This window comes from Watersipora subatra, chromosome 1 (assembly GCF_963576615.1).
Source record: "Watersipora subatra chromosome 1, tzWatSuba1.1, whole genome shotgun sequence".
NCBI lineage: Eukaryota > Metazoa > Bryozoa > Gymnolaemata > Cheilostomatida > Watersiporidae > Watersipora > Watersipora subatra.
In genome coordinates this window covers 75,537,449-75,561,347 of record NC_088708.1, presented here as the reverse complement: position 1 = coordinate 75,561,347, position 23,899 = coordinate 75,537,449, and the positions used below count along the sequence as shown (strand labels likewise).

At 37.0% G+C, this 23,899-nt stretch overlaps 3 protein-coding genes across 3 annotated transcripts in view; 2 read left to right on the top strand and 1 right to left on the bottom strand.

Annotated features, from left to right (window-relative positions):
• Positions 1–163: 163 nt before the first annotated feature.
• Positions 164–13,542, bottom strand: LOC137410560 (zinc finger C2HC domain-containing protein 1B-like). Its single transcript, XM_068095996.1, has 8 exons — positions 13,487–13,542; positions 5,752–5,828; positions 5,166–5,294; positions 2,240–2,412; positions 1,419–1,536; positions 1,174–1,237; positions 830–1,013; positions 164–654 (listed from the first exon to the last, which is right to left on the bottom strand). The coding sequence occupies exons 1-8, from the start codon at positions 13,500–13,502 to the stop codon at positions 417–419; spliced, it is 999 nt and encodes a 332-aa protein (XP_067952097.1). The 5' UTR covers positions 13,503–13,542; the 3' UTR covers positions 164–416.
• Positions 13,543–13,899: 357 nt separating this feature from the next.
• On the top strand, positions 13,900–18,659 carry LOC137408986 (uncharacterized). The gene is made up of 6 exons (XM_068095533.1): positions 13,900–13,921; positions 14,973–15,119; positions 15,836–16,000; positions 16,834–16,893; positions 17,175–17,338; positions 18,153–18,659. The coding sequence occupies exons 2-5, from the start codon at positions 15,042–15,044 to the stop codon at positions 17,292–17,294; spliced, it is 423 nt and encodes a 140-aa protein (XP_067951634.1). The 5' UTR covers positions 13,900–13,921; positions 14,973–15,041; the 3' UTR covers positions 17,295–17,338; positions 18,153–18,659.
• A 1,890-nt stretch (positions 18,660–20,549) lies between these two features.
• The window catches only part of LOC137395248 (sortilin-related receptor-like), a 75,103-nt gene continuing 71,753 nt past the window's right edge, over positions 20,550–23,899 (top strand). Inside the window, exons 1-4 of the mRNA XM_068082106.1 lie at positions 20,550–20,807; positions 22,392–22,607; positions 22,894–23,138; positions 23,517–23,688. Of these exons, the coding sequence (XP_067938207.1) occupies positions 22,593–22,607; positions 22,894–23,138; positions 23,517–23,688 (432 nt within the window). The 5' untranslated portion in view covers positions 20,550–20,807; positions 22,392–22,592. The remainder of the gene's footprint in view (positions 20,808–22,391; positions 22,608–22,893; positions 23,139–23,516; positions 23,689–23,899) is intronic.

Genomic DNA, 23,899 nt, shown 5'->3' with positions numbered 1-23,899 from the left:
AGAAAGAATTTTAACTCCATCCGCATGTCTTTGCTTTAGCTGGCTATACAAGCAATAGACTCTTCGAGCTCATGAAACATCTTAATGTACCTTAACATAACTCTTATTAAGAGCAACCTAAATTGCGGAAAAATGTAACACAGCTGCGGAAAGACACTTTTATATTGGATATATTATTGAAACACCGGATGTTTCCAAAGTCTATCACAGTACATAAATGATAGAAAGTTAAGTAAAATTTGATTAAATAGAGTCATACAAGCATCGACAGAAAAACACGCTGAATTGCCTTGCGTAAGAGCTCTGATTGATTGAGTTGCACAAATAATCCACCTACAATACTATATTGTATGCAATACCTTGAAAGTTCAATATAAAAGAAATAAATATTACTTCTCTAGATAGCACAACTTTGTTCAGTAAACCAGTCGTTTACAGCCACATTCGCAACAGAACTTTGCATCTATTCGACAATATTTACTCCCGCAATCATGACAAAACTTGGAAGTTCCGTTTGATCTCAGAGAGTTATTGCTGCCGTAGTTTGCGTTTCTGGCATCACCCGAGCCAGATTTAGCTGAACCTTCTCTTGACCTATGCTGATAGGAGCCCGATGGAGGTCTGCCAGAGCTTGCTGAAGTGTTGGTGCCGTAACTATAAAATATAAAAGATACTGCATATACTTTAGAATAGAGTGACTCGCTGAGTTAGTATCACAGTCTACTGTCTCACATCATTGTGGAGATGGTGAAGCTGAGTGAGATGATAACTCCACAGCTATTTAAGTTGTTTTAAAACGCGTTTGAAAAAGCCTCACTGTCAGTTTTACCTGCTGTCAGTCGCTCTTGTTGACAAGTCATGGTTGTTGGTACGTGTCATTGTTTTTTTCCTGTTGTCTCCTGATGATGGCTTCCTTCTTTCTAAGGAACCGCTGTAATTATTTAATCCGTCATTTCTCTCTGACCGGCCAGTTCTCATTGGAGCGCTATAGCCATTCGCTTCTATGCCATAGGCTTCATGAAACAACAATCAGTAAACAACTTTGGTGTTGAAAAACAAAAAGATCATTGAATATCTGCAAAGTTGTCGACCAATCCAGTTGACTCAAACCGATGACTTGATTAAGATATGCCTGACCCCTGACCCTTTGAAAGATAAAATAAGAAACTTTACCTTGCATGTTATGGCCGTGGGCAGTAGCTTCTCTACCATGAATTTTAGGTTTAGCTGCCTTGTACTACAAGTTCAAATGCACAAAGCAAACTCAAACCGCCCAGTAACGAGGTGGTAATGCGCTAGCAATGAGACTTGCAGCTGACTAAACACCTTCTATTCTCACAACAGCAACTTTAAGATGAGATATCAGCTGGATCAGGCGTAATGGTTTCAAGTCTATACTGAGCTCAATAGAGACTCACTTTCGATCTAGCATCTTGTCTACGCTGTACAGTTGGATCGATCACCTTCTTGTCCAGAATTCTTTTATTCTTTTCTTTGCAAAAAGGAATATGTCTCTCGGCTGCAGTTTCATTAAACCTGTAAAAGGAATATGTCTCTCGGCTGCAGTTTCATTAAACCTGTAAAAGGGATATGTCTCTCGGCTGCAGTTTCATTAAACCTGTAAAAGGGATATGTCTCTCGGCTGCAGTTTCATTAAACCTGTAAAAGGGATATGTCTCTCGGCTGCAGTTTCATTAAACCTGTAAAAGGGATATGTCTCTCGGCTGCAGTTTCCTTAAACCTGTAAAAGGAATATGTCTCTGGGCTGCAGTTTCATTAAACCTGTAAAAGGAATATGTCTCTCGGCTGCAGTTTCATTAAACCTGTAAAAGGAATATGTCTCTGGGCTGCAGTTTCATTAAACCTGTAAAAGAGATATGTCTCTCGGCTGCAGTTTCATTAAACCTGTAAAAGGAATATGTCTCTCGGCTGAAGTTTCATTAAACCTGTAAAAGGGATATGTCTCTCGGCTGCAGTTTCATTAAACTTGTAAAAGGGACAGCACAGGCAAATACCAGTTGAAAACAATAAACTAGCCGAGCTTTCAAACTCATGATACCGAGTAATTTGAAACAAAAACACAAAGCCTTTTAATTTTGCCAAGGCTTGACTCGACTACATAAACATTGCAACATCTTTTAAAGTAAAATATATTTTGGAACAATTTCTCACAAAAGCGCGTTATTTCTCTTTATGAAAGCCATACAAAAGCTGGCAAATAATACACAACTAAGGCTACCTTCGTTGACAGGAAGGGCATTGCACATAATCTGGATTAATAGCCGGTGGAGGTGGAGGTGGCAATGGCTTGCCTGTTGCTATGGCATTTTTAATACCACGCGCTGCTCTTAGCCCTTCGACTAGCTGCTCATGTTTTGCTCTCCAGTTATTTTTTTTCGTGACAGTATCCGGCTATAGAAACATAAAAACATATTTGTTTACTACATTAAGATGCACAGATTCAATATGTAAGCGATAGTAAAGAGAATATAAAGAAATGACTTGACCATAACTACTTCAACTACCTGCTGTCAGCACCTGTGGCCTTAGAGATCCTGAGAGAAGAGAGTCTTAACTTTTAACTTAACAAGCCAATGAAATGTTCTACTTTGTAACAGCCAAAAGAGTGCAAAATCCTTAGTACAAGTGTATGAATCAAGTATGCAAGGGGATGTAAGTCAGCCAGGATAACACACAACTGAGACTCTTGAAACTTTACTCATCGGCCAACTGGATAACTAATAATATCTGCAACTATAATATAGATGGTGAAAACTTGCAAGAACCCCATAGTGTTGAGCGCCCGTAGTGAAGGACCAATCAGTGAGCAGGGATAAGTTGGCAAATCAGGAAGGTAAATTTAGCCACCCTACGACGGTGGAGTTACATAACATCCGCACATGTATAAGATTTTTTTAGCAGATGAACGGCAGATGAGAGCTTGTCTGTTTGACAGCATATGTAAACTGTGAGTCCTAAAAACAATTGGTTCTTCCTGGCTTTTGACAACCCAACTTTGACTCTCCATAGAGACGTTACGTAAAAATATTTTTCAACATTATCATCTAATAACCTGCTTCCAATGTTAAACTCATGATAAACATAACTATTCATTCTAGTAAATTGTGTCACACATACATGTATACTATGCAAAGCTATTATCTAACTTAATGTTGTATTGAATATGGTAGATTGTGCTTAGGAGACTCTTTTTATATTATATGGGTCTCGTGGTGAGCCAGTAAGTTAAATAAAACAATTACTGTATTCAGAATTGAAGTTATCATCCCTCACAGATCTAAGCTTGGATTGGTTTGTGTTTCTATACTGTCACACCTCGGTTTTTAACCATAATCCGTTCCAGAAGGCTATTCGAAAAGTGACTTGTCCAAAATCTGAAACTATTTACCCATTTAACTCCTGTAAATAATTTTGGTCCTTTCCAAGTCTAGAAAACAATGACTTTTTTACTATTTTACATCATAAACTGCATAAACATGTAGTAAAGAGAAAAATATCTAAAATACAATGAATGTTTCATAAAAATCTATCAATAGATTAGGCTACGGTGGGTATTGTTGTGTACTGCCGTATCCGTAGCAACTCTTACTCCCGCCTCATCTACTCAGGCTGATGTACTATATACCATACTATATATATCATACATAAAAAGTCTAAGAAAATACTTTTGTTTTATTATTATAAAATATATCTTATCTAACATCACAAAAAACCGTATATATATATATGTACATACACACATATATATATATATACTAGTTGTGCTACCTGGCGTTTCCTGGGTAATAAAAAACTTTTGGACAGAAAATTTATTTCTATTTAATATATACAACATTTACCATTCTAACTTTTAAACTTCATACCATGAGAAAAGTATCATGAGCAGTTTGAATAAATTTAGAAAAAAATAAAACAACTGTAAAGTTTTTTAAATTTTTTCAAACAACTGCAAGTTTTAGATTTCATAAGTTGAAAGAAGTGTTTCGTTAAAATATATTAGGAGGAAAAATAAAAAGGTATGGGTGTTTGAATGTAACTGTGAAATCATTAACAAGTAAAATATGGCTAAATATAGTCTGTTTTGCTACGATTACGATAAATAATTATTTGGTATGCAGTTATAAGATTTTAGTTAGTTTCAGTGTTGGCATGTGAAAATATCGAAGGCTATAGACATACATAGAGTGGTATCGAAACCCATAGTAATTATCTAATGCAATCACCTGGTAAAAATCATAATCATTAAAAAATAGTAACAAAATACTATGTCAACCTTAGTAACTATGGGTACCTACAACGATTTTAGTGCATTTTGTGGTTATGATCTGCAAGATAATATAACATTACAATGTACTACGTGGAGAGTTCTTACCTTCGACAGACGTGTAACAAAAACGCTGAATCTAACTTGAATGAATTTAGCTCACTAAACACATACTTGAAGGAAGTTTTAGTATGTATTTTAGCAAACGTCAAACTTTTAACAAAAATTTTATCATTTGCCTGTTTTTACTGTAACGGATACCGCTAAACTTGCCACGGCGAGCAACGTATATCTCTTAATAACGTACATAATCAGTACACAAAGCGCCAAATTTTAATTTCGAGAGAAATTATTAATATCGTGTGGCAGAACAAATTCACCCTGACGAAAAGATAACGGAAAAGGATCATGTTACCTAGAAATAGGCGAAAAATATTTCATAACAGGGGCATCGTAACGCGTGGGTGTAATGCTCAAATAATACGTCATTGAGCGTGTGCATACCCTATATGGTATATGATAGTGCCTTTGATCAATATATCTTGTATTAGCTCAGTGGTAGAGTGCGTGGATTCTTGTGATTACAATCCCTGTGGGTTCGAATCCATCACACTGCAGAATTTTAAATCCCAAAATTTTAATTGCTATAGCTGGACAAACACAGACACAAACTTTGAAAAAAAAAATATATACTATTATACATATATAAAATATGTACATGCTCTCATCGGGTGAAAACTTTCTATATCAAATTATATAGAGCATTATCACCTGATGATCAACTAACAGCCAAGTGCTTTTTATTTAATATTATAGTACATGTACATATATGTAACCTGCTGGATAACTGAGCAGAGCAATATTTCTGCTATAAAAATACCTTAGGCTGCGGCTGAGCTGTAGATTTCAAGACACTAGACAAGGGTATATCTGAGCCAGCTGCTCTCTGTTTGCCAGATTGAAATACTTTTCTTGTCTTTGACTTGGCACAAATTCTTTCATGTTTCACCTAAGAATATGTTTGTTAAACCGGTTTGTTACTAAATCATTAACTTGCAGTAGACTACAATTCATAAGGCAGACAAGAGTAAAATATTTAAAACTAAATAATGCCAAACCAAACAAAAAAGTAAAGGCATACATCAAACGAGTTCACTATGACATAAACATGCCAAACTATGTACTTAGTTTGAAAAGTATAAGGTAACACTTCAGTACTTTTGGTACCGACAACATACATACAGTATATTCTATCGTAAACTAAAAGATTCACCAGTACTATTATAGTAGGTTTGTGCTTTTTAGAAGGCTCACAAGCTGAGGAATGTGTAGGCACCGCAACACATGAATACATATAATATATTGTATATGCAAAACACTCTATTACAAACAGCAGATAAAACTTTGTTTGGAATTGAAAATCATAGCATCTAGAAGCATCATAGAACAGAAGCGATTGATCTTACCAGTGTCTCAGGCAAAAAGGTCCTAGAACAGATGTTGCAGGGAACAAGTGTGACACTCGTGGCATCGCTGCTGAACACTATAATAATAGAAAGTGTTCTTTAAACAGAATGCTATTTTGTTGATGAGGAACTTATTTAAGCAATTATCAAAATGAGCGAAAGAGTTTAAAGCCATTTGCCAGCGTGTTTGCTTTCATTTTACGTACAATTTTTTGTCGAACACAAAATGAAATCATGCTAACAGGTTTACCTCAATGCTCCTGAAATTTGAAAAATTTCTGTTAATAGAGAAGGTAGCTCTTTAACCAGAAATTGATGAAAATTTTTTATGACGAAAACAGAGAGAAATAGTTTGTAATGAACTGAAATAAACACATTTGCTAAAATGAATCGTAAAATACGAAACTAACTGAATCCTTCGTAAGGCAAATCAAAGTCGAGGGTTCAAAATGAATAAAATGAGTCCTGAAACAAATGTGGACTCTTTGTCTTTCGACCTTGAAATGAACTGAAAGCATCCCAATATATACAGTATATACCCAATATATACAGTATATACTCAATATATACACAGCTACTGAGTTGACGTTTGTTCTCACTGAAATTCATGAGTGGTTTATACATTTATAGATTTTGTTCGATAATGAGACGATTTTTGTTTTGATGTGAGACAGACAGTTGTTGAATGGGCACCAAACTCAACAATTTAATGGAGAGTGATGACATAAACCGTGGCTGTATTGGTCAGCCTGCAACTATCCACGCTTAGGTTCAGACTGCTCTGCTGTCTGTCTGGCTAGCACCAAAGCATCTACACAATGCTAACCAAGGTGCCAAAGCAGCTATACAATGCTGACCAAGGTGCCAAAGCAGCTACACAATGCTGACCAAGGTGCCAAAGCAGCTATACAATGCTGACCAAGGTGCCAAAGCAGCTATACAATGCTGACCAAGGTGCCAAAGCAGCTACACAATGCTGACCAAGGTGCAAAAGCAGCTACACAATGCGGACCAAGGTGCTAAAGCAGCTACACAATGCTGACCAAGGTGCCAAAGCAGCTACACAATGCTGACCAAGGTGCCAAAGCAGCTACACAATGCTGACCAAGGTGCCAAAGCAACTACACAATGCGGACCAAAGAACTAAAGCAGCTACACAATGCTGATCAAGGTGCCAAAGCAGCTACACAATGCTGACCAAGGTGCCAAAGCAGCTACACAATGCTGACCAAGGTGCCAAAGCAGCTACACAATGCTGACCAAGGTGCCAAAGCAACTACACAATGCGGACCAAAGAACTAAAGCAGCTACACAATGCTGATCAAGGTGCCAAAGCAGCTACACAATGCTGACCAAGGTGCCAAAGCAGCTACACAATGCTGACCAAGGTGCTAAAGCAGCTACACAATGCTGACCAAGGTGCCAAAGCAACTACACAATGCTGACCAAGGTGCCAAAGCAGCTATACAATGCTGACTAAGGTGCCAAAGCAGCTACACAATGCTGAACAAGGTGCCAAAGCAGCTACACAATGCTGACCAAGGTGCCAAAGCAGCTACACAATGCTGACCAAGGTTCCAAAGCAGCTACGCAATGCTGACCAAGGTGCCAAAGCAGCTATACAATGCTGACCAAGGTGCCAAAGCAGCTATACAATGCTGAACAAGGTGCCAAAGCAGCTACAAAATGCTGACCAAGGTGCCAAAGCAGCTACACAATTCTGACCAAGGTGCCAAAGCAGCTAAACAATGCTGACCAAGGTGCCAAAGCAGCTATACAATGCTGACCAAGGTGCCAAAACAGCTACACAATGTTGACCAAGGTGCCAAAGCAGCTACGCAATGCTGGCCAAGGTGCTAAAGCAGCTACACAATGCTGACCAAGGCGCCAAAGCAGCTATACAATGCTGACCAAGGTGCCAAAGCAGCTATACAATGCTGACCAAGGTGCCAAAGCATCTGCACAATGCTGACCAAGGTACCAAAGCAGCTATACAATGCTGAACAAGGTGCCAAAGCAGCTACACAATGCTGACCAAGGTGCCAAAGCAGCTACACAATTCTGACCAAGGTGCCAAAGCAGCTAAACAATGCTGACCAAGGTGCCAAAGCAGCTATACAATGCTGACCAAGGTGCCAAAACAGCTACACAATGTTGACCAAGGTGCCAAAGCAACTACGCAATGCTGGCCAAGGTGCTAAAGCAGCTACACAATGCTGACCAAGGCGCCAAAGCAGCTATACAATGCTGACCAAGGTGCCAAAGCAGCTATACAATGCTGACCAAGGTGCCAAAGCTTCTGCACAATGCTGACCAAGGTACCAAAGCAGCTATACAATGCTGAACAAGGTGCCAAAGCAGCTACACAATGCTGACCAAGGTGCTAAAGCAGCTAGACAATGCTGACCAAGATGCTAAAGCAGCAACACAATGCTGACCTAGGTGTGCAGCGCTCTGTCTTGAGACTTTTACGCATGTTCAAAATGTGAGCTGACTTCAAGGGTTTATCAACAGTTAGCTTAAATTCCAGTGACATGAGAGTAATTTATTCTCATGTCACCAGAATTGCTGGCTGTTGACATAAACACAAGGTCTAGTTTTTCCATTGACTCAAACCAGCGACGCAGTACAAAAAAATCTTATTAAATTTTAACGAGATCCCTTAAAATTTAGGGAAAACTTGTGCAAATGTTCATAACCACTTCAAATATCTATTTTAGAATACAGTCAAACATGGATAACTCGTCCACGGATGGCTCGAACACATGGTTAATTCGAACATTTCCTTTGGTCCGTTCCCACGTAATGATAAATTGCTATAGATAACTCGAACTCAACACTGTTAATTCGAACTGTTTTTTTGCCCAACGGCTACCGAAACGGTTGTTATCGCTTTAGAAAATCACTTTATTCAAAGCCATAGAGGTAAACTTCATCTTTTCGTAATTCATAAGCGTCGTTATTACCACCATCGGCAAAATATTTTTGTCAACGACTTTTCTAAAAGTTTGGTGAAATTTGATTTATACTGCGATACGATGAATAGCACGGGCTAGCCGGGGCACGCGTGCAAGGATTTTCGCCACGCACATACAAAACAAAAATCGCATGTTGTTTTTGTTTTGTATGTGCGTGGCGAAAATCCTTGAGTGCGTGGCGTAACCCAGCTAGCCCGTGATGAATAGTTTCCGACGTTGATTCCGTGTTGAATCAACGTCGGAATGTTGAATGTTTAAATCGTCTTAAAAATTCTTGTAATTAAACGTATACGTTGCCTGAGCTACAAAAAAACTATTCATCGTTTGACCTAAACACAGAATACGTGTGTACATTCAATAAGTATCTATTAAAAAAGCGTGAGTGATATAGAATGTACCGTAAAACCTCGTAAAACTTCTAATTGAACTGCCTCGGAGTGTTGCTCTTAACGAATCCCAGGTAAAGTAAGGTAATCTGCATAAACTTCAAGAAAAAACGGCAAAATTGATCGTGGGTAAAACCCCAAAAGAAAAAAGTGTCTTTTCTTTTGAGCATTTCAACAACAATCAAGTTTTGCCAATGTCAATCTGAAAAACGTCCTGGCAATAACATAAACTTTACATTAGAAGCATTTAATTTGAAACAAGCCATTTGTGCTTTTGATTTATATTATAGTTTGTATATGTACATGTATCTACTAATACATAAGTATATATATGGACTTGTGACAGTGCTCTGATAACTTGAACGCTCTGATAATTCGAACACTTTTGCTCGGTCCCTTGAAGTTCGAGTTATCCATGTTTGACTGTATATGCATTGCTTTAGAATACCATTTTAACTATATTCGGGCAAATGAAAATGTGTTTCTATTTTTCAGAAGTTGCCACAAAATTCAACTGCTTTTGCAGGCTTGCATGATGGGTTATGAGTTGATATATTATGAACCAGCATTGTTACATTATGTCATAATGATTACTGGTTGGGCTTTTTATTTTTTCTGCTGTAAGCTGGTGATGGCGCCTCGACTGTGTCTCCTATACTAAGCAGGTCTGCGACTAGCAAAAACTTATTTGCGTTTCTAGAAATTCACTGTTTTTATTATTTATTTTCATCACAACAAATGTCTCTAAATCCCAAAAATGCTGAGTGCTACTTTAAAACCTGCCTTAAAGCTGAATGGAAGTATTCAGAGATCAATAATTAATTTTACGCGAGCAATCAATTGTTTAATCGCTCAATCTCTATTGTCTGTTCTTGTAGTAATACCTTGAAGTATTTCTGAAAACTGACTATTCCGCGCACCACTTTTTCTGGCCTCAGCAAACAGCCTGTGCATCTTCAATGCTTCAACGATTGTATGAGCAAAGTGAACTTATCAGCATTTGCAGGCTTCTTCGTGCAGTCAAATACAAGCTACTTTGGGAGTCAATTCACTAAAAACAGCTACCTTCAGAATGCCTTCATCCTCACCATCATAAACTAGTGTTAAATTTGTCCTTTGCAGCAAAAGGAACCTAACTGAGTGCCAGAGGTTGTGGAGCTCCGACTAACCGTTGCAAAGCTTAATTAGTCATCTATATATCGTCATTGTGTCCTAATTAGCAGATCCTTGAGAGTTATCCAACTACATTTTCTGATGTAATAAAACATAGTGGGTAACTGTTTGCGAGGATAAGTGAGCGTAAAGCTTCATCTTTCTAAGATTGCTGTAGTTACTGCTTTTTTCCCGAAAGTTTGTAATTTTGAGCAGGGTAGTTTTGCAACTGATTTGTTATCATTGGTATTAGAATCCTTTATTACATGCTATCTTGAGACCTTGCACTCAATCTGCCAATGTAGCCACGACGCTAGCTGATTTACCAAGCTGCTTGAAATAGCTTGGATGTGTGAGCCTTGGCTGATGCCGGTGATGAGGTGGTTGCGGGCTGTGGCAGCCCTTATCTACCGATGTATGTCCAGCGGCTGATGAGCAAGCCATATACTTAGCTATTGAACGGTGAAGTTGCAAAGCATGTTCACAATATCTAAAATGCAACTTCCTTGAGTGAACTCTTTGACTGTTTTGAAAGCTGTTCGATCAGCAGAGCTGGTATATTTCAGCTGACACAGCTTATACCCGCAGCTTATTAACTGTAACAACCAAAACGTTACACACCTGTGAGCTGCTCATCCAAACAAGCAATAATGTGTAAAGTTTATGCAGGCTTATTGTTGTGTTCTCACTGTAATGTTCTTTATTCTTGTACTAAGTTTACAATGAATTGGTAAGAGACATCCCAAGTATATATATGTATAGATAGCTGTTAGCAAAAGTATTGTCCTGGAATTATACATTAAGCAAGTAAAAGTAATCTGTAATTATTCCATAAATAATCAGCTATGTATAATGATATAGCCGATATCATTTGCCATGTAATGCACCGGCTATCCATTGTAATGTCCCAACACTTCCCTGTTAGCTTGAAGTTGTATGGGTGACTTCAGCGATTAGCTTGTCTCTTAGAGCATCTGGGATTGTCCCTGTTGTATTCATTGCCATCAGGTAATCTTGGATTTCGTCTTTTCGGCTTTGGTACTGTAGCTGTAGGCAATAGTTGCGATTGGGGAAGATTGCTTGGAGTGGTTGGTATTTCGGCAGGTGGCTCGGTATCTTCTGGTGAAGCATGTCTAGGACAAAGCTGTTCCAGATGTCTCTTCCAGGTTGGCCCTCTGGGTAGTACTCTAACATTGAGCGTTCTGCTGCCAAATACCTTGATAACAACAGCTTCCACCCATTTAGGCTTTTTAACTCTTTTGGGTCCACAGTATAAAGCATAGCATGATGTTCCAACTGTGTAATGATGAACTGTTTTAGTTGATTGTTTGTCCTGCATCTGTTTGCTTTGAACTAAGTGCTTAATCTTCTGCGATTGACATTGGTTGATTAATCCATCAACTGAGATTCCAAGCTGTCGAATACCATTTCTTCCTAGAAGGTTGAGACTTAGTATTTTGCTTACGGCAAAATATAATTGCTTCTCATGTTGATGTGAATCTAACTTTGTTTTGACGACACAGACTCGTAGTATGTCGATCTTGTCTTTTGTTGCAGACTCATAATGAACTTCTGAAGTTTTGAGTGTAGGGCTCCCCATTTTCCTCCAGTTGTCCAAGGATATGAAGTTGTCCTTGGCTCCTTGGCTTAAGTTGGCTCCAGTGTCCACTTCCAAGGTCATTGCGTGACCTTGTAATTCAAGGTTGACATGTAGCTGTGGATTAGTGTTGACGGTTTTGACGACCTTCACTAAGTCCAGAGGCTTAGCACCTTTCTGCTTTTTACGGCAGGCGACTTCTAGATTTTCTGTAAGTTTACAGTAATAGCAGGTAGATTTCTTATATCTGCATTCGATAGATTTGTGGTTAGATTTTCCACATTGGTAGCATTTCTGTTGATCTGCAGATGTTGACGGTTTTAAGTTGTCGTCTTCTTGTTTACCACCTTGACAGGATTTGCTGCACCATAGATTATTTCCTTTGCCACTTTTGCTACTTGCTCCATTTCCATAGCAATTTGGATAGCTCTGGCAAAAGTAAGGTCTTCATCTTTCAATTTGAATAGTGCTTTAAGTATTGCTTCATTCCCGATTGAGCAGATGCATCTTGTACGTAAAGCTTCATCTTGTGCATCGGTAATACTTGCAGAGTCACAAGTTGTAGCATCATATCTTATTCTTGCTGCTAGCTCTTGAATTGTCTCCTGGATTTCTTTCCATATTGCTCCAGTAACGATATCTTTCTCTAACAATGAAAGTTCTAGGGTTATATTGAGTCATGTAGTTCTCAATATCTTCCAATGTCAGTTTGTTGACTTCTTTCTTTGGAGTTTGTTGATTTGATCAATCAGTTAATTGTTTGTAAATGGCTTTTGATCGATTGGTTAGAAATATCTGTGGAACTCAGTCTTCAGTAATAGAATTGGCTCCTATGAATGTCCTGAAGCGCGGTAAATAGTCTGTCCACAGCTCTGTATTTAAGTTAAAAGCAGTAAAATTAGGAGTAGTTCCTCCTGCTTTTATTTCGGTCTTTTGCGTTAACAGTTCGATCAGCCGTCTATTTTCTTCTTTCTGCTGCTCCAGCTGCTCTTTGCTGCTCCAACTGCTCTCCCTGCTGCCGCCTCTGCTGTCCCATCTGCTCCTTTTACTGCTCCATTTGTTCTCTTTGAAGAGCCATCTGTTGAGTCAGCAGTTGAATCAGTTGCTCAGTTTGAGTAGACATTGTAGGGAAAATCTAGAGTAGAGCTGAAGTGTAGAATGTCCAGCTGAAGAGTGTCCCCGCCGCCAATCATATCCTTGTCGCCAATAATATGTTGTGTTCTCACAGTAATGTTCTTTATTCCTGTACTGAGTTTACAATGAATTGGTAAGAGACATCCCAAGTATATACATGTATAGATAGCTGTTAGCAAAAGTATTATCTTGGAATTATACATTAAGCAAGTAAAAGTAATCTGTAATTATTCCATAAAGAACCAGCTATGTATAATGACATAGCCAATATCATTTGCCATGTAATTCACTGGCTATCCATTGTAATGTCCCAACACTTATCTTTGTAATAAACATGACATCTTACAAAAATAACGTCAGTATTTGAAAGCCCTATACGTGATGTTTCTCATATACGTTCGCGTGTGTTTTTGTGATATGGTTGGTAAAAGAAAAAGAAATACACAAACAATAATAAACTCGGTGCGTATTAATAAACAATTTCTAACCGTCATATTCTGTCATTCTCGTATCACGTTTTATATTCCTACAAAGCTCGTTCAGTGTCGCCGATGAATGTACATTCCGCAGCAAACACACAGCATCAATTTTCTAAGGTAACCGATGAGTAGCCCAAATAATATTTCTGGATTGAAAATCATATTCGGAGTCAAACATTTGTGTAACACTAACATTTGTGACTCTATGAATTAAGCATAGACGTTTCGTTTAAGTTAGCTCTATGAATATAAGTACCCATTTAGCGGCTGAGTGGAAGGGTCAGGTATAATTGCAGTGGCTCAAAACCTGGTCAGTTTCTGGGTCGTTTTGTAGGGGTGGAGCTTAATCCGGAAATACAAAAGCTTTAAAGTTAGTCGAACCACTGCAAACGTTTAGTTGTTGAGAAATCGAGTAGTTATCTTTTTTGTTTAACAAAATATCACGTAAGCATATTTTCCAAGCAAATTTTTAATTACAAATATGAGTTCTTTTAGCAAAATAACATAAAGTATTTACATAGCTGTTTATCGTAGTTTTTTCTTGTTAAGAATAAATGGTAACACGCTCACAAAACGGAAATTGTTTTTTCAAAAATACACCATTAATTATTCGGTATTCGTTTATATTTGAAAAATAGTTTTATATTTTGTTAATATGAATATTCTTTTGTAAAGCGGTATTACATAAAATATTGAAAAGTTACGACTATGTTCTGAACAAATAAAATGCACATTAAAACGGTTGTCCACTTTGTTACCATTCTGAGAGCCTAAAATGATTCTATTTTATTTCACTGTAAATATTAGTATTAGCATCTCGTTAGGCATTGATTGTAAAAATTAAGGCAACAGAAGACATCAGTTTTTTATCTTTACCGTATTTGCTGCAAGCACACACTTTTTTAACAACTAACTTTATATTACTACCAAGTCTCAACTGTAGCACCGTTTGAAACAACGACAGTATGTAGCTACCTAAGGAACAACCATTTAATTGTGTATCTCAAATTTGATTTGAACTTGTTACTACAATGGTGCGTTGCCAGTGGCACTGCCAGGCCTAGGCTGTATCTCATCTGTTTGGTTCACAAAAAGTGTAGGAGAGGAGGCAAGGTAAAGCAAATTTTTGTAGTCTTCTGCAATGCAGGGCAATTATATTTTCGGACTAGACAGCTTGCCTGTAATCAGTAGTCCTCAGTAGTCAGAGTCGCTTACTGCTTGCAATTTGTCTTAAAAAATTAATTGAAATGCACTGCATATTCATATTGCTTCAACCCTAAAAGAAGACCTCAGTGGGTCATCATGTATTCTTAACTGACTTTTTGTATTCGTCATTTCATCTTCTATATAGGCCTACCTACAGGCCTCCCGTGCCTGTAGTCGGCAATCGTGTCGGTAGGTTATCGAAGCCTCGATAGCTGAATGACATGATCGCTGACGACAGTCAACTTCTACGAGGAGCCTGAGGGCCTACCAACTATATTTTTAATTGCAGTGCATTTAAGCATTATGCCGCTCCTTCTTGCCTCATTGTTAGACGAGGCTGAGCAAGCCATCAAAGCCCATGAAATCGAATGTGGCAACAAGTTTTACACAAACCATGAGGACGGCATATTCAACAAGCATGAAAGACTTTTTGAAGGTAATCTCATATCCTTAAAGCACTTTTTCTCCACTGCCTAATTTGTGATTTTGTGTTGAAAATGAACATTTTATACCTCGGATATTTTAGTGTAACCTTGATTGTGAAGCGTAACCTTGATTGTAAAATGTAGGCCTATGCTTGGTTGTTGTGCAATAGAAGTACATGTCAATAGTAGCTTATATGTTTTTATGCTGCAGTTTTATGAAGCCCTTTTTGGTTTGTTTTTGTACCATGTGATCTATGACGTCACAGGCCCTACTTGAAGCAGAGTTGACACAATTTTTATCAGTTCACTAGCAACTCACACTGGATACACACCATCTACCTCTCAGCAATAAAGAATTACTCTCTATAGACACTCAACTCTTAAGCTTAATTTGACGAAGTGGATATTTGTGTATATACAGACATGCAGTGGATTACAATCAAGCTTATAGTGCAGCCTTGATTAGAAGATATACATGGGCTCCAGTGTACAAGCATTGGCATGCAATTGAAATGACATTAAAAATCATTGTATATATTAATAACTACAATCAAGCAAGCAATAAATGTATCAAGCATCATACATGTATATTGTACATGCAGCAGTTAGTTCTCAATTGAGTGTTAGCAATCAAGTAAGGCTAAAAACCTACAACATCTTCAGCCAATGAATCTAAAAAATCTGTACCATGTTTCTTAATTTTAAAATTTTATCTGCTCTAATTTAGCAAGGTGAAGATATTTGGAGAGGTAAGAACGTCATTCATGACAGTCAAGGCTATTTATGTATGTATGGCGAAGAAAAAAAGTATTGCGAAGAAAAAGAGTATGGCTGCATGTACAGCCCTGAAAGACAGCAAACCCAGAAGGAAAAGTACAAAGAACAGCGGAGGGTAAGTTACCGGTACACCAAGAATATTTTACTCAGCCTATTATAAGGGATATTTTTGGACAGCAAAACTCGGTCATTGTATGTCCAATATATTTAGACAGGGCTATCCTTCCATGTCTTTGCAAATGCACAGATAGTATAGTATGGATTTTACATAGAGATGATAAATAATATTTATTACTTTTATGGATTTTAATTTGTCTTATTTCTGAAATAGCTATCTTGTAACAAAAGCACACGTGCACATTTATATTCTTGTAAGCCCGAAATCAGAGAATGCAGTAAATCTAAGTCTACACTACTGTGAGGGTTGCGACATGTCTAAGCTGTATTCGATAATTTGCTTTCGGTCTCACAGTACATCAAAGTTCAAAAACATTTTCTCTTATTTCAATTCATCTACACTCTCATAGAAATTTGGTAGAATTGCAAAGAAACAAGGACTTGATTGGAATGCTCAGATACCATATCCTTGACCCAATAGCCAGTGAAGTTTACCATGAGAAGCCATGAGAATTTCTCATCCCGAGGCCTCACACATGCGCCAGATAGTATTATATCGCAGTTCACACCTTTGGTTAAACTTGGACGTAATATTTTATTTTACATTTAAAATTTCACACCTAAAATTTGCAAAAACAATCATTAAAAGCAAGATAGAATGAATGCTTATTTTGAAGCCCTGGCAACAAGGCCTTTGTTTGGACTCTTTTGCCAATTTGAATTTAGTTAGATTGTGCCCACAAATATAAATATGCTATACATGTGCATAAATTCATATATGTCGTCACATGGTGTCGATATACATAATTTACGTATTATTTACATTTTTAGTCACAGAATCCAACAAAGAGACTGCATCCTCCAGACAATACATCTGATAGTAACACGAAGGTACTCACTCACATAACCAGCAATAAATTTTTAGGCAAATTGTGCAATATTAATTATGATTAAATGTGGAATTTCATTGGTAGGCGGATCTTCAAGCCATTTATAGCCCTAGATTAGTAGCTAGAAAAACGTCAAGTTATAGTAGGATAATGCAGAAGAACCCCTTGTGTAGGCAGGATTAGGTTTTAGAAACAAATTATTTGCTGCCAACTACGATATTTGTTAAGTTGCCTGTTCACACCCAGCCAAACGTTTAATGCCTCGAGCATTCTGATTTATAGCTCAAGATAAGGAGGAAAGGCAGTGCTTGCTCAGGACGGGTAGGAGTAAGAGCAGAGGCTATGCGAGCTTCCATAGATGTGGGGAGCATCTACGAAACGCCACAAACGACAGCATTATAGATGTAACTCAGACACCTGATGTTACTTTCATACCTAACAGTCCGGTGAGTGGTAATATTCAGTAACTCAGTTTTAAAATTAGAACCCTGTTGCATGATGCTTTCGTGTCACTTTAGTGTAAGTGCTCAGTGTCTGAATTGGAGAGAGTTGTGCAGCGATGCTCCCAAATCTTTGATTCCAGATTTGTAAAGCACATCAAATCGCTGGCATGCGTTTTGCTCCAAATCAAATCACTTAGAAGGGTGACTGCTCAGCTTTCAAATAAAATGAAATTAAAACCATCATCCACTATGTAGTTGATGGTTTTAATTTGATTTAATTTACAAGCTGGGTAATCCATTTTTATGGTGCTTTGATGCCAATCTTATGATTGGTGATTTGATGTGATTTGCAAGTCTCTAATCAAGATTTGGGAGCATCTCTGGAGTTGTTATCAACTCTTTGAGAAATTGATAACAAGGTGCCACAACACCATCCGATTCATAGACTGAGTACTTGGACTAATTTCGCTGTTGTCTTCTACAAGTCAACTCTATGGGCTAAGTCGGTTGAGCAATGTAGGATCGGGGAAGATATATGAAGCCAGGAAATAATTGTGAAATAAAACTACTTTAAAAACAGTAATAAAGTCAGGAACTAGCAAAAGCAGATTTGCCTGGTTCTTTGAGATCGCCAAATTAACTTCCAGCTAATCACAATGTCCAATGTAACTTTCCAATCTACTTCATTAAATTAACAAATAATATTCCTGTCAAAGTCAAAAATCGTCGCAAATAATGCCACTTGAATACGGCATTCACAGTACTTTACAAGTTCAAGGAGATGTAAATACACATGCTATGATTGTTTTTATTTTAGATCAAGGATCTCCAAGAGGAGTTTGCAGGGAGTAAGAAATGACAGAGCAAAAATGCTTTTTGAGGCTTTCTAATACATGCAATATCTAGATAGGCATAGAACAAGTTTTTTCCCTATAGCTGTGGGTGAACTGGCAATGAAGGGAGGTCATGCCAGAGGGCATCTGGCGTGCCCTCCACTTCATTGCCAATTTATCTGCAGCCATAGAGAGCAAACTTGTTCTAGATAGGAATACTTTTATATGCAAAAAATCGAACTGTTCAAGCTTGTACTGTGCTCAATTTTGAGTGAATATATTGATCAAATTAAAACATACCTGCATACATAAAACATTCAGGATTTTCAACACTGATTTTTTTTTTAAATAACCCAGACTTATGTTCACTTATTTTCACATATCTATATGTAGTATATGTAGCCCTTTTCTACTGTGTTATTCTGTTCTCATTTGTGCTTGTTGAAGGCCTTTTATGACTTTGGTGCTGATGTGGTAGTAATTAAGTTATGTGCAACATTTTCTTTTTATATCAAATGAAGTAAAATTATTAAACTTTACAATTTATCATGATAGATTCGTCCAATAACTGAAACAACCTACTTCCCATCATTGTTCCAGTGGTCCATCACCAGACATTTTGTCATTGCGCATCGACTTTTCAAACAATGTATGTTGTACAACGTCAGCAATGCCAATAGACATACATCATGCTAAAGGTTTTGTGTGTGCTGCCCTCTGATTTTCCAGAATTGACTACATTGTGCTTGTGGAGGTAACGGGAAAGTTGCTAACAATGATGCACAACAATTGCCACATGCATTATTTATATTGGAGCAAGAAAATACATCATGCCAACAGTAAGAAAATATTTTTTGCCCAACAAATCAAGAAAATTTTTTTGGTCACACAATTTTGTACATAAATAATAAATATATAAGCAAATTGACAAATGAATACCTACAGAGTGCGGTCATGTTCAAAATCTAAATAAAGTTAATTGTTGGAGATGTCGGTGTTTGCAGTAAAGATAAGATAGACTAATGTCTTCTGTTGCCTTTTCACAATCTTTGTTTTACGATACGCTAACATAAATAGTTACACTAAAATGAAATAGAATCTTCTTTAGCTCTCAGAATGGTAGCAAAGTAGACAATTGTTTCAATGTGCATTTTATTTGGTTAGAACATAATCACAAATATTCAATAACTTATATAATACCGTGTTACATACATGTAAGTGCAATCATATTACAACGTATGTAAAATATTTTTCATACACGCTGTATAAACGAATACAGAATAATTAATGATGTATTTTTGAGAAGATTTTTTCCGTTTCGTGAGCATGTTACTATTTCGTCTTAACACGACAAAACTACGATAAACAACTATGTGAATACGTTATGCTAGTTTGATGAAATATCTCATATTTTTGATTAAAGATTTGCCTAAAACGATGTTTATGCTTTATTTTGTTACAAAAAAATAAAAAGATTACAGACTCAATTTCTAACCGACTAAACATTGGCACTTGCTTAAAACCTCGTCGCTTAGTGCCGACCAAACATTTGCATTTCCGGATTAAGCTCCACCTCTACAAAACGACCCAGAAACTGACCAGGTTTTGAGCCACTGCAATTATACCTGACCGAGTGGAAGAGCCTCTCACTCTTCCGCTCAGAGTATGTCTGTATAATATAATGTTTATATTATACAGACGTTTTTGATGTTGTGGAGATGAATAATTTAAAAAAAATCCATGTTAAGTAAAAAATAAAAACTTAATGTTTCGAAAAAATTTAATTACATGGTTTACTCAAAATGAGCAGAGACAAAAAATACTGACAAGATTTTTGCGTTGTGCTACGAGTTGTCTGCTCGCGTCAAAGAGCCGCGTTTAAAAACGAGACGAAAAAGTTTGCGAATAAGCTTAGCATATTGATAAAAGTGTTAGAGTTTTCGCTAATACGCTAAATCAAAAGTGTAAATCAAACTGATTCAAAATAATTTTGGTACCAGATCTTTAACCGAGCTAAGTGTGAGGCTAGCAAGGATGCAAGAACGTGATTGCAGCATTTTTTCGTGCGCAGTAAAACCATAACACAGCCTCACGTATATATCTGAAGACAGTGTTTTAATATTTAAGAATTTATTAACACTGTAACAGTTTGGATAACATTAATAAAACAACAAGTTTAATAATTTCAAATATTATAATAAAAACGGTGATATTTTATTGCGGACGATTTTATGTAGCGATTACAATTGGGAGAACAGGTATTTGGATTTTCCTGTTGCGATCAACATTTTAGTCGATCAGCATTTTATGGCATAATGGCTTACCGGAGCGGATCTCTGGTCCGGCTGGTAGTAATTTTTAGTATACTATCATTTGCCTGGAGCAGTTCAATATTTTCAAGACGGAAAAATATATTCGCAAATGATGCGTTGGAAATAAAACTACCCTTTAATATTGCTGATAGCGCGGATGGCGTTACAAATAACGACCATGATACGGATCTGCTTCTGAACGAAGAACAAGACATCTCGGTTAAAAGTAATTTGAAGGTTGATGACAAAATATCAGTAGCTAATAGATTGAGACGAGATGTTCCTCAACAACCAAGCGTTCAACCCTCTGAACCATACTCAACGAAGGTTTGTAAATATATTAAAGCTCGAGTAATAAACAACTAATTGCAGAAGAATGTACTTTAGTGACAAATCACTTTAAGCCCTTTAAGGCAGGATCTTACAGGCTTTGTCAACAGAAAAATGAATAAACTTGTATGAACAGAAAAACAGCATAGTGAGCAGCAAGTCGTAACGCAGAAAAGTTTACGTAGTAATACCACAGGGTAAGAATTAGAAATAGTTATACTTGTTGAAAAAGTTATAGTTTCAATGCTTCAACTCTCGGCGGTTGTTTTGCTCCTCAATTAATTAAACAACTCCAACAAACTAGCTTTGAAGATTTTACCTTACTTCATTTACAAACAATGATTCGGCCTTCAGAATACGAGAGACTAACATTACTAGTAATCCTATAGCGATAGCTGTTCAAGTTGACCTTCAGCCTAGATACTCGTAATTAGACATCTTGCTGCCTGTCTCCTTTTTGACTGAAACTGTTACTTATGAAGCTCTGAATACCTCAAGTTAGACATATATATTATAAAAAGACACCACAGTTGTCAGCTTTCAACTCAGAGATGTAGTGCACATTCTACAAGAAAAACGTTGCCAAGAGTTTTTTAAAACAGTCGGAATGAAATAAAATAGTTGCATCGAAAGAAAATTGAAACATTTAGATGAGTGTGACACTTAAGCGTCCACGAAAAATTGAGAAAACGCTGTAAAAAGGATATATTAAAATGAGTTACGTTTACGGTGTTTACAGACCTGCCAACCCAAGAGTGGGGCAATGTGTGAGATTTGGTTTTGGGGCAATTGATGTATCAATGATAGTATATATAAAATTGTGGAAACTGGGGCAAAAATCTCATGCATTTCTCACGCATTTTCATTTTTTCTTTGGGGTGATTGCGTGAGTCTCACGCCCAATGTGTGAGAGTTGGCAGGTATGGGTGTTTAGTACCAATAATTTTGTAATGGTGAATATAACTAGTTTGTGTTAGCATGTAATCAATAATATATACAGTAGTTTTCGGTGTTAATGGTTACAACTTTGTGACAATCGTATTTTAAATGTGTCCAAGAGTTTGTATATATAGTGTATTGCTTTGACTGATACAGACTTATTAAAAAGAGAACTTTATTTGCAAGCGATATTAGTCATCTGATAGTTATCTGATATGTGATAGATGAGTAGGCCTAATGGTGTGGGTTAATCAAGTACAGCTTTCACTCACTTTTACACTTGTTTCGAATATTGAAGCTTTTTTTTATAACCACTTTCAATTCAAAAGTTCTATAATTTTCAATGTTTCTGTTCATTCTAATTATTTATATTTAATATTTCATGTTCATATCACTGCAGTTTCCAAATCCAACTTAGTCCTCTTTAAATAATATGCCTGATATTCAAGGACAATTTTTATTGCTTGGTCTGTATGGAATGACTTGCGTTTTACCGACAGGTAAAATAGTATTTCATTTTTGTTATTTTTACGCTGAACAATATATTATGGTTGATATTTATTTGGCGGAGATTACAAATATACATTCTAAAAATATACTCAATTTCAATTGTTAAATATTTTGCCTGCATTTTGTTACTAGGTGGAATTACACGACAACCACACCAATGCCCTTATTAGCTGGGCTGGAGCCACCCCATACATTGTGGCTCTGACCAAAACATCTGGAAGTAATAGGAGCTCCAATTTATACGTATCCAAGAACTATGGACAGAGTTTTACCAAGGTGTCTACGTTTGGAGCCAACATTGACAATCTCTATCACGCTACAGCTGTTCAGAAGATGAGCTCCGTTGCAGTATGTGTCTACTATGTTCAAAAATCATTTTTTCATGTTGTTTTGTTCTGGTTTTCTGCTACTAAATTTTTGTGTAATTATTGTAACTTAACCAAAAGCAGATATTGTTATATCACTCAAATACTTATCGATACCTTCGTAGCAAGTTTTGTGTTGATTACTATTGTAGAAACCCAGTGATGGTTTGTCATACGTTGCATTACGGTGCGATGTATATCCGTAGGAGGAAGTCATGGTTGCGACAAATGACGCTGTTATTGTCAATCAATGTGATTTATTCTTTTAGAAAAACTACATTTTTGCTGATTTGGAAAACAAGTCTCTGCTTATCACAAAAGATTTGGAAAACTTCAACATCGTCTCGATTTTATTTCATCCGACGATAATAACCTTTCACCCGGAGAGGGAGGATGTGGTCATCGCGTTTGGCGGTTCATCTCTATCTAGTAGTGCCACGAACAATCTCTATATTTCTTACAACTTTGGTGGAAGCTGGTCAATGTTGCGCTCGAATGTCCAAGACTTTCAATGGTGAATTTTAAAATGCTTATTCCGTCCTAACGCTATGGACCAATGCCTTGGTCTGTATATTCTTACTTGTAAAAGTGATGTCTTTGTGAAAATAGCATTTGAAGGCTGTATCTATAAGAGTATGCGTTGCTTATATAGAAAATTGTAATGAAATAGTTACTGCATTAGCATTAGATGCTTTTTCCAATCATGAGTTTACTAAGTAGCCTCTAGCTCATGTCTGTCATATTCGCCTCAGGTTTGATGAGTAAACTGATTTTTTTTACAACATATTACCATGCTTTAGTTGTTCAGTGCAAATGTACTAGCTTCAGGTATTAATAAATTACAACATTTCTCTAAATGACACAGTCACTAGCTGTTGTTCGCTGTCCGCAGGGGATGGAAACCTGACCAGATATTTGTACTGGTCGCTAGCTACTTTGGTCTCTTCAACCTCTATGACCTCAAAGAAATGACATACGATGATGGAATCCAGGAGAATAATGTCATCAGCAATGTGCAAGGATTTGAACTCCAGGGCTCATTTCTGTTTGCTACCAAAAAAGAAGTCAGTTTACTGTATTTAATTATAACTCTATAAGCATGTATTTTTATTTATTTTCAATGTTTTAATTACTCATACTAACCTGTTAACCATTCCATCAATGAGCATTTTTAAGTATTTGACAGTAGACTGGCTGGTTTTTTCAACCCCCTCGGCTAAATATCTATCAAAGCAAGAAAACCTAATTCCTATTGTTCTTGTTGTACCTATTGCC

What these genes read in the sequence shown, in the direction of transcription:
- LOC137410560 (XM_068095996.1), bottom strand. An exon ending in TGCCCTTCCTGTCAACGAAG is followed by an intron (nt 1,537 to 2,239) that starts GTAGCCTTAGTT and finishes TTCCTTTTACAG; the next exon opens with GTTTAATGAAACTGCAGCCG. An exon ending in CCACGGCCATAACATGCAAG is followed by an intron (nt 1,014 to 1,173) that starts GTAAAGTTTCTT and finishes TGTTTCATGAAG; the next exon opens with CCTATGGCATAGAAGCGAAT.
- LOC137408986 (XM_068095533.1), top strand. Translation starts at nt 15,042, where the DNA reads ATGAAATCGAATGTGGCAACAAGTTTTACACAAACCATGAGGACGGCA. An exon ending in GCATGAAAGACTTTTTGAAG is followed by an intron (nt 15,120 to 15,835) that starts GTAATCTCATAT and finishes GCTCTAATTTAG; the next exon opens with CAAGGTGAAGATATTTGGAG. An exon ending in AGTACAAAGAACAGCGGAGG is followed by an intron (nt 16,001 to 16,833) that starts GTAAGTTACCGG and finishes TTACATTTTTAG; the next exon opens with TCACAGAATCCAACAAAGAG.